Genomic DNA, 15,040 nt, shown 5'->3' on the forward strand with positions numbered 1-15,040 from the left:
CACTCTTGGGCAGCAGAATCAGTGGAAGGTGTAGATGAAAGTGTCCGTTAAAGTCTGCTGAAGCATCGGTTCAATATGTGCACCGCTCTGTAATCTGATGCTGCAGGAAATGGATATTGATCATGACGGAGGCCTGTTGTCCAATACGTCCATTGCTATCTCACAGTGGAATGTACTCAGATGCTTTGGCTAGACGCTTTCTTAAGATTGCTGAAGCTTTACAGACAGGCAACACAGTAGGAGCTGCTCAGACATTGAAGGAGGGGATTGTACCTGTTGAGTTTAATGGCCATTTGTTTGTTCTGATGCATGCTCTGTATGTGTCTTCATCAGTGGTCCTCCTGCAACCAGGCACTCTCACACAGGCCCCAGCTGGGCAGACCGAGTAAAGTGCACTCAGTCCGTCCTTGGCTCCTGTCAACCCACAACATCCCAGGCAGAAAAACCTGGTAAGAAACCCCTCATAAAATCGCACTTCACTCTGTACTTAAAAGAGAGTGCAGTTTAATCTTCTCCTTGATTTACGGAGCGCCTTGTGTGTTCACAGGTAAAAAGGACGCAGAAGGCTGGGAAACGGTACAGCGAGGACGCACTGCCAAACCTCGCTCTGCCGCCATGGTTGCCAAGGTCAGTCCTGTCTTGGCTTGCGTCACCCCAAAACAGGACAACAATAAGGGTAACCAGTCGCGTGCGCCACCACAAGCAAATGAGCAACTCCGTCCCGAGTGTCCCCGCCACAAGGACGTGAGTCAGACAGACACCAAGCAGCAAATCCCTTCGGAGCCTGAGCCACAAGAGGAGGTTGAAGGTCCAGAGAATGGACAAATAATGGAGGTACTAATGTTTAGTACCTTGTGACGTCTTTCTGCCCGAACAGTCCCTGGATATCAATTATTCATGATAAGCGTGTATTGTAACACTAGACCATTTTATCAGCCGTATTTGTTTTTGTTTGGGCTTGATGGTATTCATAGACAGACTGTCGAGACGGGGATATCAACTTTGAAACGATTGATTGCGCGCTGACATTTCAGAGGCATAAAGCCCATCTTCACTGTCATGAAATAAATACGCAGACAATGCATCAAGACACACTTGGTAAGGGTGTGTTATAGCTATCTAAATTGTATTTGCATTCTTTGTTTATTTTAATCATAAGTGGATATTTAGGGCATGTCGGTTCCAGCTTCCTTGCATGATTTGTTTTTCAGCTGTGTGTCCAATAGTGACTGTTTTGGTTTTATTTTTGTATTGCTTTCATGAATTGCTTTATATATGCATGTCTTTAATTGAGTTTGCGTGTGTTTGTGTGTGTGTGTGACTGTCGGTGCAGCCCCCAGCAGAGAGTCCACAAGGCTCGGGGCAGTGTGTCGACGCACCCTGTGAAGACGTGCCTCCCACCATAGCAGCCCTTACCCCATTCCAACCCCCAGAGCACACCCCATCCATAACCTCACCCACAGACATTACCTTATCAGTCCCAGTTTCTGTCGTGACCCTCGCCACATCACTAGATCTACCCCAGACGGATGGCCTCAGTACACAGTTGGCCTTTGGGGACAGTGGGGCTGAGGGGGGCACGTCACAGGGCATGGCCACATCTGCTGCAGGACAGGCCAAGACTCCCATGGCAGCGGTGAAACTGGAGAGTGTGCTGGACCCCACAGAGCTTTCTACTGTGAGTGCTGAGAGATGGAGGAGCAGAGGGAGGGGAGGGCTGGGAGGGCAGGGATCCCCAAGGATCTTTCACCGCCTAAACAAAGTCAATCTTAAGAGACCTCCAGACCAAATGTGCAGGCAAGAGTATATAGCTCTGTGTAGTGTTGTTGTAGTACCATTCACTGTTAAGAATAGTTGTGTGTAGATGTAGATTGTATTCAACCTACTCCAACCAAGTTTTACTGAACACAAAATGCTCCACAAACGGAATTATTTATTTATTTATTTCCGTATAAAGTTTTTAATTACTGTTGTCTTCTGCTTCAGGCTTTGTCTTTTCTTTAAGGCCTCATTTGGAGAATGCAAACACACAGTTCCATTTAATTAAAGGATGAATTTGCATTTAAATATGATTTATATTATGTAGAACCTTCCCTTAGTCTGAATATTAACTAGTCTGATCTTTTGCAGAATACTGGTATACCTACACTGAAAACTACTCGTGTATACTGCTGCAAATGCAGATCCTTTTGAGAAGCCTCTTCCTTGTTAGTTTACGCTTGATTTAGAGTAATTCCGGCCCTGAAATAATCCCTTATTTTCACAATAATACCTCAAGTCCTCATACATAAAACCCTTAAATAAATTGCTAGTTTCATAGAGCAAAACCATGCCTCCTTCTACCATCTCTTCATCCTCACTGTTAATGTGCCATGCATGTATTTTGGATGCTTCCTCACTTGTGAGAATTGTGGTGATTGTGTTGTACAAACTGTGATTGGGTTGGTATGTTATCCCCCCTTATATTTGGTTCCAGTGACAAATCAAATCACCTTTACAGAAGCTAAAATATATACAGATGTTCTCATGAACGCTTTTCTTCAATTACAAACAGTGGCCCTGTTTTGTTTAGTATTTAATAGCTCATTGACCAGCAGTTTCTCTCTTGGTTCAGGAATAGTTCAGGAAAGTAGGGTTTCAGTGGTGCTGGAGAGATATTGGATAATATAGCTTTCATCTAATCTAACTACTTACATTTCTTCAGTGCTATTTTTGATTAAAGAGGAATCAATTCTGCAACTTTTATTTTTCAAATCAACACAAAAAATTAGTATTTGAACCAAATGTTCAGTGTAAACCAATATTGAATAGTGTACTTGGTGTACAGTGGGATAGTTTTAACATTTATGGAATGTGAAATATGTGTGAGGTGGAATCTGTGCTCTCTGTTCAGCCCCAGTCTATGGCAGAGGTCCTGGCCAAGAAAGAGGAGCTGGCAGACCGGCTGGAGAAGGCTAACGAAGAGGCAATCGCTAGTGCCATTGCTGAGGAGGAGCAGTTGACGAGAGAGATTCAGGCTGAGAACAATGACCTGGAGACTGACAATGAAAGTGACTTCTCTGTAAGATCCGTCATGTTTTTTTATTATGCTTTTGAATGTTTGGTACTTTTAATTTGACAGTCATTAAAATGGTATTTAAGATGTTTTTTTGTTATTATGAATCTACTATTTAAAAAAACAAAAAACAACCCTCAATTATTTACCACAGGCCAGCATCGGTAATGGAAGCTGTGGAGCTAATATAGATTGGAATGACATGCTGGCGGATTACGATGGTATGAAAGGCAACATCTGAGATTTAAACACTTTTTGTAAAGGTAAACACTGCACTCAAGTCTATTTTTGTTGTCCTTCCTGTAGCTCGGGAACCATGGCGGCAGACTACATCATGGGGCGACATGGTAGAGGAAGAGCCCGCTCGGCCTCCTGGACACGGCATCCACATGCATGAGAAATTGTCCTCACCGTCACGTAAAAGGTACCACATCATATATTGCATTTTCTTTTTTTCCCGGCTAGTTGGCTTATTTCGTAACTCAAACTAACGAGATCAGCACAGTTCTTTTTCTTTTTGCCTTCCTGAACAGCACCAAGGTTTACTCTTTAGCAGCCCTCTCCCCTCCCCTACTTTGACAAGGATTGATCCCTGCATCCGGAAAATCAAAGGCTCACTTACTGTGTCTGACCTCTTTCTTTTTAGCTTACCACCCAGAATGTCTAAACAGGCCCTAGGTGTCTGTTAGGGTCTGCGTCTGCCTTCCACATTGTTGATAAGGAGAGGGAAAGAGATGAATGATGCATTTCCATATTTTTGACAGGACCATTGCAGAGTCAAAGAAGAAACATGAGGAGAAACAGCTGAAGGCGCAGCAGCTGAGGGACAAACTCAGAGAAGAAAAGACGCTCAAGCTGCAGAAGCTGTTGGAGAGGGTGAGTAAGTCTGCATGAACTTGACGGAAAGCACCGCGAAGAAGTTCCATGCAAGCTAAGCTTAGCCTGGCTCGCAGCGAGAGATTCTGTCAGCACACTGCCTGATAGAATCACCAAATATTGTAACCCATTCCAGTCACATCTAGGCCAGCTGGCCACAGGCAGTCGTAATGGAGACTCCCAGCCAAAATCAACAGTCTTTCATGAAGTTTGTTTTTGTACTCTCAGCCATGGCAAGAGGAGTTAGTCCCAGAATAATTCAGGTTAACCACATAAATCCATGAAGTGGTGTTTAGTCTCATTAATCCCCACGTGAACACACTGACAGAGGTTAGAAACCGAGCGGTCAGGAATCTATTGTCTGTTTGGTCTTAAAGAATACACTGTGGATTTTTCTTGCTGCTTGCTTTTCACTTTCTGCAGGAAAAGGATGTGAGGAAATGGAAAGAGGAGTTGTTGGAGCAGCGGCGGAGGATGATGGAGGAAAAACTGTTGCACGCTGAGTTTAAGAGGGAGCTGCAACTGCAGGCTATTGTGAAGAAAGCTCAAGAAGAGGAGGCCAAGGTATTAAGAGCGAATCTCTTGCAGTCATACATTTTATATATATATATATTTTCATATTGTCATTCAAGGATGTGTTTTTGCAGGTGAATGAAATTGCTTTCATCAACACCCTGGAAGCCCAAAATAAAAGGCACGATGCCCTTGCCAAGTTAAGTGAATATGAACAACGACTTAATGAACTGCAAGAAGAGAGACAAAGGAGGCAGGAGGAGAAGCAGGCCAGAGATGAGGCTGTGCAGGTGATTAAGAAAAACCTTTTTTGCCTTCATTTATGTTCTCTAATAGGATTTTTAAATTACCAATCCCCCATCTATTCCGCTCCTGTGTAGGAGCGTAAGCGGGTCCTGGAAGCAGAGCGACAGGCCAGAGTGGAGGAGCTGCTGATGAAGAGGAAGGAGCAGGAGGCTCGTATTGAACAGCAGAGGCAGGAAAAGGAGAAAGCCCGAGAGGATGCAGCACGGGAAAGAGCGAGGTTTGTACTTCCAAATCACTTCAGCATGAGTGGAAAACTTACTTTTTGTCCCCCTTTGAGGGGGTGGTTTAAGATTGAGAGATTAAGATTTAAATGGGAAGATATCTGATTTTTATTCTTTAGTCACCAATCAATAGCCCAGGACAAGACTTTCATACAGTGTCAGTTGTCTGTGACTTTGTAAACTGTCCTGATATAGTTGTGCAGTTTTTCCTGCTCACAATGAAACATTGGAGGAGGTGCTAAATTATTCCAGTAAGCAGAATACAGCTTACCACAACTTTAAGTGGCCCAGCAAAGTATCTAGCTATTTTTTATGAATGATGTAGTTAAGTGTTTTATTGTAGATGTTTTCTCTGTTATTATGGATTACTGAGGGGTGGATTGATGAGCTGAAATAGCCCTTCTATTCAAATGAAATCTACAAGTCGTAGTGTCAAAAAAAGAAACGCACCCTCTGATTAAACAGGCTACATCACTTTGATTCTTGCTGTCTTTTTAAGACTTTTAGATGCACTCATTTTATGTCCCATCTGCAGAGACCGAGAGGAGCGTCTGGCTGCTCTCAGCGCTGCTCAACAAGAAGCCATGGAGGAGCTGCAGAAGAAAATTCAGATGAAGGTACATTTATACAGCGCCACCTTGCTTCTTTAACAAACATTAGACAAGAGTCCATGTTTCTCGTATGACCTGGGTTTTTTGGTTTCTTCCATAGCATGATGAGAGCAGCCGCAGGCATATGGAGCAAATTGAACAGAGGAAAGAAAAGGCTGCTGAGCTCAGCAGTGGTCGACATGCTAACACAGACTACGCACCTAAACTGACACCATATGAGCGCAAGAAACAGTGTTCACTGTGTGGAGTTGTGGTATGTAAAGTTTCCAATCAGTCTCTGGATCAGTTAGAGTACTTCACTAATATTTAATGCAGTATCCGAACTATTAACTAACTCTACAACTAACTTTACCAATTAACTTAAATATTTTTATTTTAATCTCCTGAACTAATATATTTATGCGTCTTTGCTATATATAAACATGAGGAAAGCAAAAAAAGAAGACCACATTTGACAGGCTGTATGTACACACACAGAATTACTAACCTGAAGGTGATTCAGAGGAGTTTTGAAAGAGGCCACATTTAAATGAGGATTTAACAGCACCGATTAAACACAGTCACCTAAACAGATTTATGACTGGCCATGATTATGCCTCCCCCCCCCCCCCCCCCCCCCCCTCCTTTCTTTCTTTGGAGCATCAGGCAACGAGCAGACACATTTATCTCTGATTAACTGGCTGCCACCAAAACAAGGGTGGGACACCTTGAGTTTTCAAACCAGCATCAGAAAAAGGGGTGGGGAGGAATCTTGTTAAAATGTTAGATGACCTTGGCCAGCATCTGACACTAGGGATCATAGATGGGTCAACAGCAAGCACTTTATTTAATTATATTAAACACAAACCATTCCAAATGGGCCTGTTTCCAGAAATGGCAGGAAAACATTGCCTGTTGTACACCTGTCTCTTCTAGTTCCTGTTTCTCAAACATCCGCTACAGCTAGTCAGCAATCTGCGATGAGTCAACTGTTGTCATCAGCTTGCTTTTCTTTTTTTTTTCCTTGTATGTACATGGTTGCCCTAAGTTCTGTTTATATAATAAAAACCAGAACAATTAAGTGAGATACAAAAGTATATCACTGCAGCATAATGTATGGCAATTGCTCTAACCATTGTCAGCCCCAAGATCTTCATCCATTGGTATTGGCTTATTTTAGTGAATGAACCTAGGGGTTATGCCAAGACCCAAAATATGATAAGATGAGTATTCTGAACAGTCAGTCGTGCAAATCTGCTATAGCAGAGTATATGGAGCTTGACCTAAACATAATAAATCCCTTTCTAAACTAAGCTTTAGAGGAGGCAGTTCTTGTCCCAGTGTATGTGTCTCTGTGGTATATTGTTTCACCACGGCAACATGGGGCCCTGTTGACCTTCTCCTGCCTCTTTCTCCATTGTGTCCACAGCACTGACCTCTGACCACTCTGTTTGTATTTGTAGATAACCTCAGAGGTGCACCTGTTCAGCCACACCAAGGGCAAGAGGCACCAACAGGCCGTGCGAGACAGCAGCAGCATCCAGGGACGGGAGCTCTCCGATGAGGAAGTGGTGCGTATCACTGTCACCCAGCTGGGAACAAACATCCTCTCACTCTGCCAAAGAGTATTGCCCTGTTGCTGCCTGTTTCATGTAAAATAAAAAAATAAAAATAGACAAAGAGCACAGTCTTTTATGACACGGTCATTATTGATGTTTATACGTCCTCTTATATACTGCCACAGGCCTGTAGCTGGCTTTGTGAGATTACAAATGAGCCTTGAAATGTACTCAGTTAAGGTTCAGCGCTTCAGTGGAGGACTGACATCACCCTGTTGTCTCCAGGCTTTTTTATTTTTTGTGTGTCATGGAGCACTTTTCCATGGGAAGGCAGCTCATTAATGCAAGGTAACCTCTCAGGCTGCAATATGAGATTGGCTTTTCAGCAGGGCTCATTGTGAAGGTGACAACTGTTGGTGCTGTACGCAGAACCTTTGGCTTCAGCAGCTCCTTCATTCAAAGCTTTTTTTTCAGTGATGAGTAATTGATAACTTTCCTTTTTTTTAATCATTTCCTTTCCAAATGCAGTTTCTTTTTGTTTCCTTTTTGACAGCATCATAACCTTGGGTTTGGGGAGAAAAACAGTTTATATATGAACACTTATGCCTTGTATTTGCTTGATTCACTACATTTTTAGCAGTAATCCTAATACAACCTTAACTTGTCATTTTTCAGCACTAATCATTCAGAATTTAGGTCGTTGCTGAGGTCATCCTCATAATATCCTGCATCTTAATCTTGATGTCATGCTTGGACAATTTGTATTAGATGTGTTATTACAGGACTGAGGCTTTAGCCATTCCTGTACCTCTAATATATAACATTTAGATGTCCAGAATTATCTTTTCTTATTTAAAGTGAAGAGACTTTGTTTGGATAGATTCATCTGCCCCACATATTATTTATATCAAAGCTCAGTTTCACAATTTCATTCACGCCGCTGCCAACTATTTTTCACTGTGGCTCCATAACTCTTCCTGCAGCGAAGGATTTTTAATTAAAATGAAGATGGTTTGTCCAACTGTGCTGTGAGGTCTGTGAGGTCACTCCATAGTTTTTCAGCAGAAGCCGATGTGCCCTCATATTTTTTCATTCTCTCCCATTCTGAGAGACTTGTGAATTAAATTGAAAATTCACTTGTATTCAACAGGGTGGATCGATATACGGGTAGAGGACTTGAGATTGCTTTCCTTTTTTTTTTTTTTTTCTGCTTTGATATAATGAAATAACATCCAAAACCCATATAACGCAAGGAATTTATATCTAGGGTAATTAATAAATAGGTTTCTCAGAGGAAAGGCTGTTCTTGTCTTTAGCGACTGGCAAGCACGATGAGTAGAGTGATCGCCACGCTGCATCGGGTATCAGAACTGACTTAGGCGAGGCACTGAGTAGTCCTCAAGGACTTGTTGAAGCTGTACTGATAGATACAAATAGAGACGCCTGTTGAAATGTCCAGAAATTTTCTCCCACCACACACGGTTTTGAGATGTGCGGTCGATTCGGTATAGCAACAAAGCTGCTGTTTAAAAGAGCAGTCTCTCCACCAGAATTTATTTGTGTAGTTCAAGCGATTTAAGATTATTTACCTGATAATGAAGGAATAGTTGATTTGCTTTTTTGTTTGCTTTCTGTATGACTTCTGTCCTTCTTTTATGACTGTGTGATTTGCTCAACTAGCAGCCGAGTCTTATCTCTTTATCAAAGAGACTGCATGAAAAGGCTGTTTGTGTATGCCAAATGGAAGTCTACCACGCTGGCCTTTGTATGGTAGAAAAGATGGACTGGATGAGCATATCTTGTAGAATTTGTATTTCTGTAGGCTGTCTTTTTGATCTGTTAAAGGGCAGTTTGTGTCAAGAGGAAGATGAGATGTTTATAGTACTATCTAGTTTCTCTCACCAGAGGCAACGTGTAGCTGCAATGCCCTTTGACCAGTGTTTGTGTAGTTTTGTTGCAGAGGTTCCTTTGGTAGGTAAATATATGTTGTTAAATCTTCTCATCCTAAATTCACAAAGTACATAACAACCTTCAAAAAAGACAAAACAAAGAAAAACAGAATTTATATCCCAATGGATACGTTTTATGTAACTAGTCTTTCCCAACAGATGTGTTTTATCTGTTGGTGAAGCAATTCCATTAAGTGAGCAGCCAGTTCACAGGATGGCCTCTCTGAGAGATTACTGAGCTGCTGTCTTCTAAGCGAGGGATAGCTACGGTCACGAGATATTAGTGACCTGTGATATCAGTGAAACGAGGGCAGAGGTGTGCAAATGCAAATCAGAGGAAACTACAGTCACATTCATTTCAGTGAATCGGTCCTGAAGCTTTGAAAATCTTGCTTCAACTTTAAATGAGGAATGTAATATTGAGATTTAATTGAATTTAATATTGTGATTGTGTGTGTGGTCAAATTTAAACTGGCGTGTTTTGTGTCGTCTTTGTATAGAAACTAGAACTAGAGTCACACTCTGTTACTTTTGAAAAAAAAAAACCCAAATCATTCAAGAATGCTTCCAAATGAAGTGCCTTGATTTCTTTTATTCTTTTCTTGAACATTAAGACAGTGTCTTAGTTTTTCTCTCGCTCTCTTTCTCTCTCTTTTCAATTTTATATGTATTTGAAGCAAATGTCCCATTCTTAGTCTCCCATGGTTGAAATCCTGTGAATCTTTAGTTATAAACTATGTTTTCCGCAGTAAGTAATCCTTTAGTTTTAGGCATTAGTTTTGTGGCACTTGTTTTGCTTTTGCACACTTGAGCCCAACTAATGACAACTGTTTCATACGACGCCTCTCGGTGAAGAGCCCTATTCAGGGAGCAGGTGCAGGAAAAACTTTGACCAAAGGCTGTGGCATCACACAAGATAACTTGCCTACATAACTGAAACCCTTTGTCTGGGGCCATTGTATCCTTTGGGGTGCTGGATGACAGTGTAATTTAGTAATTGGTTTCTTCCGCATGTGTCATGCTGTTCAAATTGGGTTATATTCTCTTGTCTATGAGTAGAAATATCATACTTGTCTGACAGGAAGCAACACCTCCTGGCCTGCAGCATGTCCGTGGGCAGGCAGGTGGCTTCAAAAGAGCATTCATTACTGAGAGTAATTACAGTATTCAGTGGTGTTACTGAGAGGTATGCAACAATGTGTCACATAACACATTCATAAGACTACAAGTTGCGTCTAATAATATGGAAAAGGATTAGGGTCACAGGAAAAAGTACAAAGTGGGCACGTCTTTTTGTTTTTTGTCAAATTCAGATTAAAGTCAAAATTTTTGAGGGAGGAAAAAAACGTTGGAACTCATCTTCACTACTCAAAGAGGAGAAACGAACACAGACACTACTTTTCCTGCGATATGTCAGTGTAGTCTTTCTTTTGGTCTTTGCCTTCCTTCAGTTTACTGCGTATAAAGTGAAGAGTGTTAAAATTGTACGTAAAAAGTAGCAAGCAAATGCTGTTTAATTGCTGTTTGTACAGGAACAGTATATTTGGTGCAAGCAGCAGTGTTGTGTTGTGGCTGACATGGTGCAACCTATATTTGTTTCCATAAAAGTACAATGTCTGCCTTCCAGGAAATGAGTGCTAAAGTTATGCACTTGCAGAAAATTACTTATTTTCCTTCCAGTGCGGCTCTCGGAGTTTGTTATAACCAATAACCTGAGAACAATTTGTTAGTAGCTTTTGATATTCTGTTTTTTTTTCTTCCCTGTTCTAGGAGCATCTTTCCTTAAAAAAATACATTGTGGATATTTTGACGGACAGCTCTGTTTCTTCGGAAAGCGTGAAGGATGGAGAAGAGCGGCAGAAGGCACGAAAGAAGGCCAAAAAGCTCCGCGCCAGGATGAACTCCAGGTAATTCATCCATTTTCTCTCTGTTACTGTCAGTCTCGATTTTTCTCACCACCCTCTCGCAGGCAGGAGAGGACAAACCTCAGCCAGGACTTTTTTTTTTCCTTTCTTTTTCTTTTTATGAGTGACAACGATATGGAAAACAGATGTTACGTGCATCCAGGCTTTCTACAAGGTAACACTGATGATGTTAATTTATGACCACTTTCCGTGATTGGGGAGCAAAGCTGCAAATCGATCCGTGGCTCTCCAGCTTTCACCTGTAAAGAGCTTTCCTCCAAATTACTGCCATGGCATTGCCAAATCTGAAGCCTTCCTCAGTACCAGCGATGTATGTTCAAGTATGTATGAGCCATGCCTATTTTTCTTGTTCTGAATTATTGATTTTTAAATGAAGTATCAAAGAAAATCAATAGCAATCAACAAATAGGAGGTGACGCTGCTGTGTGTCAGAACCTGGACCTGAACTCAATCAATCCAGCTGGCTGTCAAAAAAGAGATTTGAGGGATGAGACATGCAGTGCGTACTGTGAGATGGTACCGATGCTTATTATTGGGAAGACTTACCCTCAAAAGACAGCAATCGCACAATAAAAAGAATGAATGAATTATAAATCAGCATATTATATCTATCAAACTTAGTCACGGGCTGAAAAATCATATTAACAAATGTGTATGCAGACATTAAGAAAAAGTGATCTGCTGAACATGTTTTTGTTTTGTGTTTTTTCAACGACACTCTTGATCCAGCTAGCTACCGCTTTGGATGCCTCATCTTCCATGTTTGATCACTGAAAACTGATTCCCTAAACTGAATTTGATGACTCATCGTTACTGGCCAGGAACCATATCAAAACATTACTATTCTTTTCACTTTTAATATTCGCTTTTACAACCGAGCTTGAAGATGTAATTAAATGAAAAAACAGTGGTGACACACGCCAGAGGAAGAGCATAAAGACTTTATGTACACACAAAAATACCAATGTAATGACACGACTGTGGCTCCCGAAGTATAGCAGGTGTTGTAGTGTTGGTACTTTGAACCCCCTCCTCCTCCTGTCCTCAAGGGGTTAAGTGTCCTCGAGCAAACCCTGATGTCCGGTCAGTGCACGTGGACGCACGAGCATTTTACTCACTGCGCTGATAATGTTAATGGCATGACTAAACATTTGTTTCTCCTGCTCTCTAAGAATTCACCACCACTCATGAATTTTAAGGTTGGATAGCTTCGTTTTCGTCATTAATATTTTTATTTTTATTTTTTTGGTAAAGAGAAGGGGGGAGAGAGAGGAAAAAAGACTGGCTGTGATGGTCGAGTACATGTCGTCATTTGTTATCGCAGGGGTTTGTGCTGTTTTGTGAGTGTAGGCTGACCTAATGATCCTCTAAAATCTTATCACAATTAAGCTGAAAATTTGGCAATGAATGAGTTTTCACTGTTTTAATAATTTATAGTTCAGAAGGAAAAATGTATTCCAAAGAGGCAACTACAAGCTGAAACTGCCTTTCTACTGCAATGTTTTATTCTCAGCTCTGCTGTTTTTGGCTTTGTGAGACTCAGCGGTACTGAGAAAGTGACAACATGATCTGCCTCTGTTCACCATCACTCGCGCACCAGCTCTGCTGAGACTAGCACTCAAAGGCAGCAGGCCTTCAGAGGTCATAAATAACACAGAGCCCCTGTAAACATAAAGGTGAGCTGCTTCACCGCTGGGTGGAAATGAACCGTTTTATTGGAACACCGTATGGTGTCCGTAAAATGTGAGTGTGTCTCACAGGAGTTTAAACTAGGCCTGCATGGAGCCCTGTTGTGTCATAAAGTGGCACACACATACTTTAGCCCACTTATTTGGCGTAACTCCTCTATAATAAATTTTTTGGAAGGGAAAATAAGCTATTAAAATTTAATGTAAGTAGCCTGTCAGTGTCAGGATGAGTTCTGGACTTTCAAAGCAGAGTACACACTGATACTCAGATATGAGCTTTTTGCCTGTTTCTGGTTGCTTGTGGTTTGTTTTGTTGGCTACGTGGACCTAAGAGTGACGTGAATATGTAGACACGCCTTATAGAGTATGGAGAACTGCATGAGGTGCTAAGCATGGCCTTAGCTTGTGTTACCACCCTGATTCCTTAGATAAAGGGAGAAAAAAGAGGTTCCCTTAAAGGAAAAACATATGTCCTTAATAATACACAGACAAGCTAAATGGACTAGATTGAATTATTGAACCATTGTCACTTTTATAAAGGTTTTACCACTTGTTATGACCTCAAAGTGGGTCTGTTTTGCAGTGTAGCCATGATTTGGATGTAAACGTGGAGAAAATTCTCTGTAAACAAAATGGAATAATTAAAAGGAATCGAGATCTCGTGTATTATGAAGTGCTTATAGCCCTACACTGTAGAAATGGGCTTTCTCCGTTATTGCCGAACACTAAGATTTATTGCCCATTTTTTACATGACTATAATAAATTGTGTAGCAATTGCTCCCTGTTTAACCTGATTAGATATAAACCTGTCAGATTAATATTGTAATCTCATGAATGGCAAACAGAGTGGATATAGTTCAAGTCCTTATTAAACCATGTCTGTGCTACCTATTTATCCTGCTCACGTGGCACATAAAATCACTACATATTCAGAATGAACGCTGAATCAGGCCACTTAGGGATTTTTTTTCCCCCTTTGCTTATAACTGTTGAAAATCTGTTCTAATGATTATTTTGTAAGTAAGTATTTTTTCTTTTCTGTTAGTAAAACTGATTTTAAGGATTTTTATGATAAATTAATTTTAAATAACATAATCAGTTAAATGGACTAGCGCTTTTCACTATAGGGTACATTCACCCAGTCATTCACATTGGAATGCATTAGAGGCAATTTTGTGTTCACTATCTCACCTAAGGACACTGTATGTGAACTAGAGGAGCTGAGGATTAAACCAATGGCCTCAAATTAATAGATACAAAATTAGCATTGATATTGAATTTCTGACTGCTTAAATTTGTGCACTGGCTATCTGTGATTTTTAGTCATTTTGGTCAAACTGTGAGGGGAAAATGTCAGTGTCTTTTGGATGAACAATCTACTCTTCACAATCTCTCGTGTTCAAGGGCAGACTTTAGTTGGAGCAGGTATGGCCTGTTGGAGGAAATCCACTTGTCGTCTTCCGGGAGGAGTTTGATTCTATCAGTGTAGAGACGATTAACCGGAAGGTGCCCTGTCAACCTCTGATCAATAGTTACTTATCATGTCTGGGAGTGTGTGATTGACAGATAAATGGACCTCTCCATAACCCATTTTCACCCACAAACATGCACAAACACAAAGTTTGCCTTTTTCAGACTGGAGATGTTGACTAACGCCATGGAGATGACAGTTCTCTAATAGCCATGGTTGTATTGCTTCTAACCCCCATTAACTGTTTGACAGCGAGGGCAGCAAAGAACTCTAGTCTCCTTGTTAAAAATGGCAGGAGGGAATTAAGCCTTGGTGACATGAGTAGATGGCAGCAAAACACAGGTCCCTGCAGTGCTGCTGTCTGATTATTTTAAGCCAAGTTACATGGTGATTGGCTGACAGGCCAAATAAACAGACTGGGTTTGAAGTATTTTCTCTCTCTCTCCTCACACTTTGATCCTTCGTGTTCGTTACTGACGGGCCAAACACTTTTTTCCTGGGATTCAAGGACTGTTTCCTACTTCTCTCTCTTTAGAGCAAAGGAATATGAGACATCAGTGGAGGCAAAGACTCAGGTCCCTGACTCCCCATACAAGGCCAAGTAAGTGTTTTCTTTTGTTTGGGGTTTTCCCTTTTTTTTTTTTTTTTTTTTAAAAATGACATTTTTCTTCTGTATTAATATTTTTCCCCTGATGTTTGTAGTGCTACATCTAAAGCTTTCTTTAAAAAAAAAAAATCCATTGCTTATTTTTTTTCTTAATCACATCTTTAAATCTGTAAGTAAATAAATCAGAGTGCAGTTATATCTCAAGTGTCAAAATTATAAAAAATGTAAATGTTCTATTGTTCCATTATTATTTGTTTTTGTAAAGTGTTCCTAAAATTG

At 40.9% G+C, this 15,040-nt stretch overlaps 1 protein-coding gene across 5 annotated transcripts in view; it reads left to right on the plus strand.

The window, feature by feature from the left end:
• scaper (S-phase cyclin A-associated protein in the ER) overlaps positions 1-15,040 on the plus strand; it is a 58,413-nt gene that overhangs the window by 13,728 nt on the left and 29,645 nt on the right. For 4 of the 5 annotated variants that reach the window (XM_086298655.1, XM_086298651.1, XM_086298652.1 and 1 more), the window contains 15 exons: positions 334-449; positions 548-834; positions 1,334-1,678; positions 2,894-3,061; positions 3,210-3,276; positions 3,362-3,479; positions 3,820-3,931; positions 4,355-4,495; positions 4,579-4,734; positions 4,825-4,967; positions 5,507-5,588; positions 5,683-5,835; positions 7,025-7,132; positions 10,840-10,976; positions 14,690-14,755. In XM_086298655.1, the coding sequence (XP_086154781.1) occupies positions 334-449; positions 548-834; positions 1,334-1,678; positions 2,894-3,061; positions 3,210-3,276; positions 3,362-3,479; positions 3,820-3,931; positions 4,355-4,495; positions 4,579-4,734; positions 4,825-4,967; positions 5,507-5,588; positions 5,683-5,835; positions 7,025-7,132; positions 10,840-10,976; positions 14,690-14,755 (2,199 nt within the window). The remainder of the gene's footprint in view (positions 1-333; positions 450-547; positions 835-1,333; positions 1,679-2,893; positions 3,062-3,209; positions 3,277-3,361; positions 3,480-3,819; positions 3,932-4,354; positions 4,496-4,578; positions 4,735-4,824; positions 4,968-5,506; positions 5,589-5,682; positions 5,836-7,024; positions 7,133-10,839; positions 10,977-14,689; positions 14,756-15,040) is intronic. The other variant, XM_086298654.1, reaches the window with a different exon arrangement.

This window comes from Aulonocara sp. 'chitande type north' Nkhata Bay, linkage group LG7 (assembly GCF_057382095.1).
Source record: "Aulonocara sp. 'chitande type north' Nkhata Bay isolate Kocher_YH1m ecotype deep benthic linkage group LG7, A_spYH_male_GT1.1, whole genome shotgun sequence".
In the NCBI taxonomy this organism is placed as follows: Eukaryota; Metazoa; Chordata; class Actinopteri; order Cichliformes; family Cichlidae; genus Aulonocara; species Aulonocara sp. 'chitande type north' Nkhata Bay.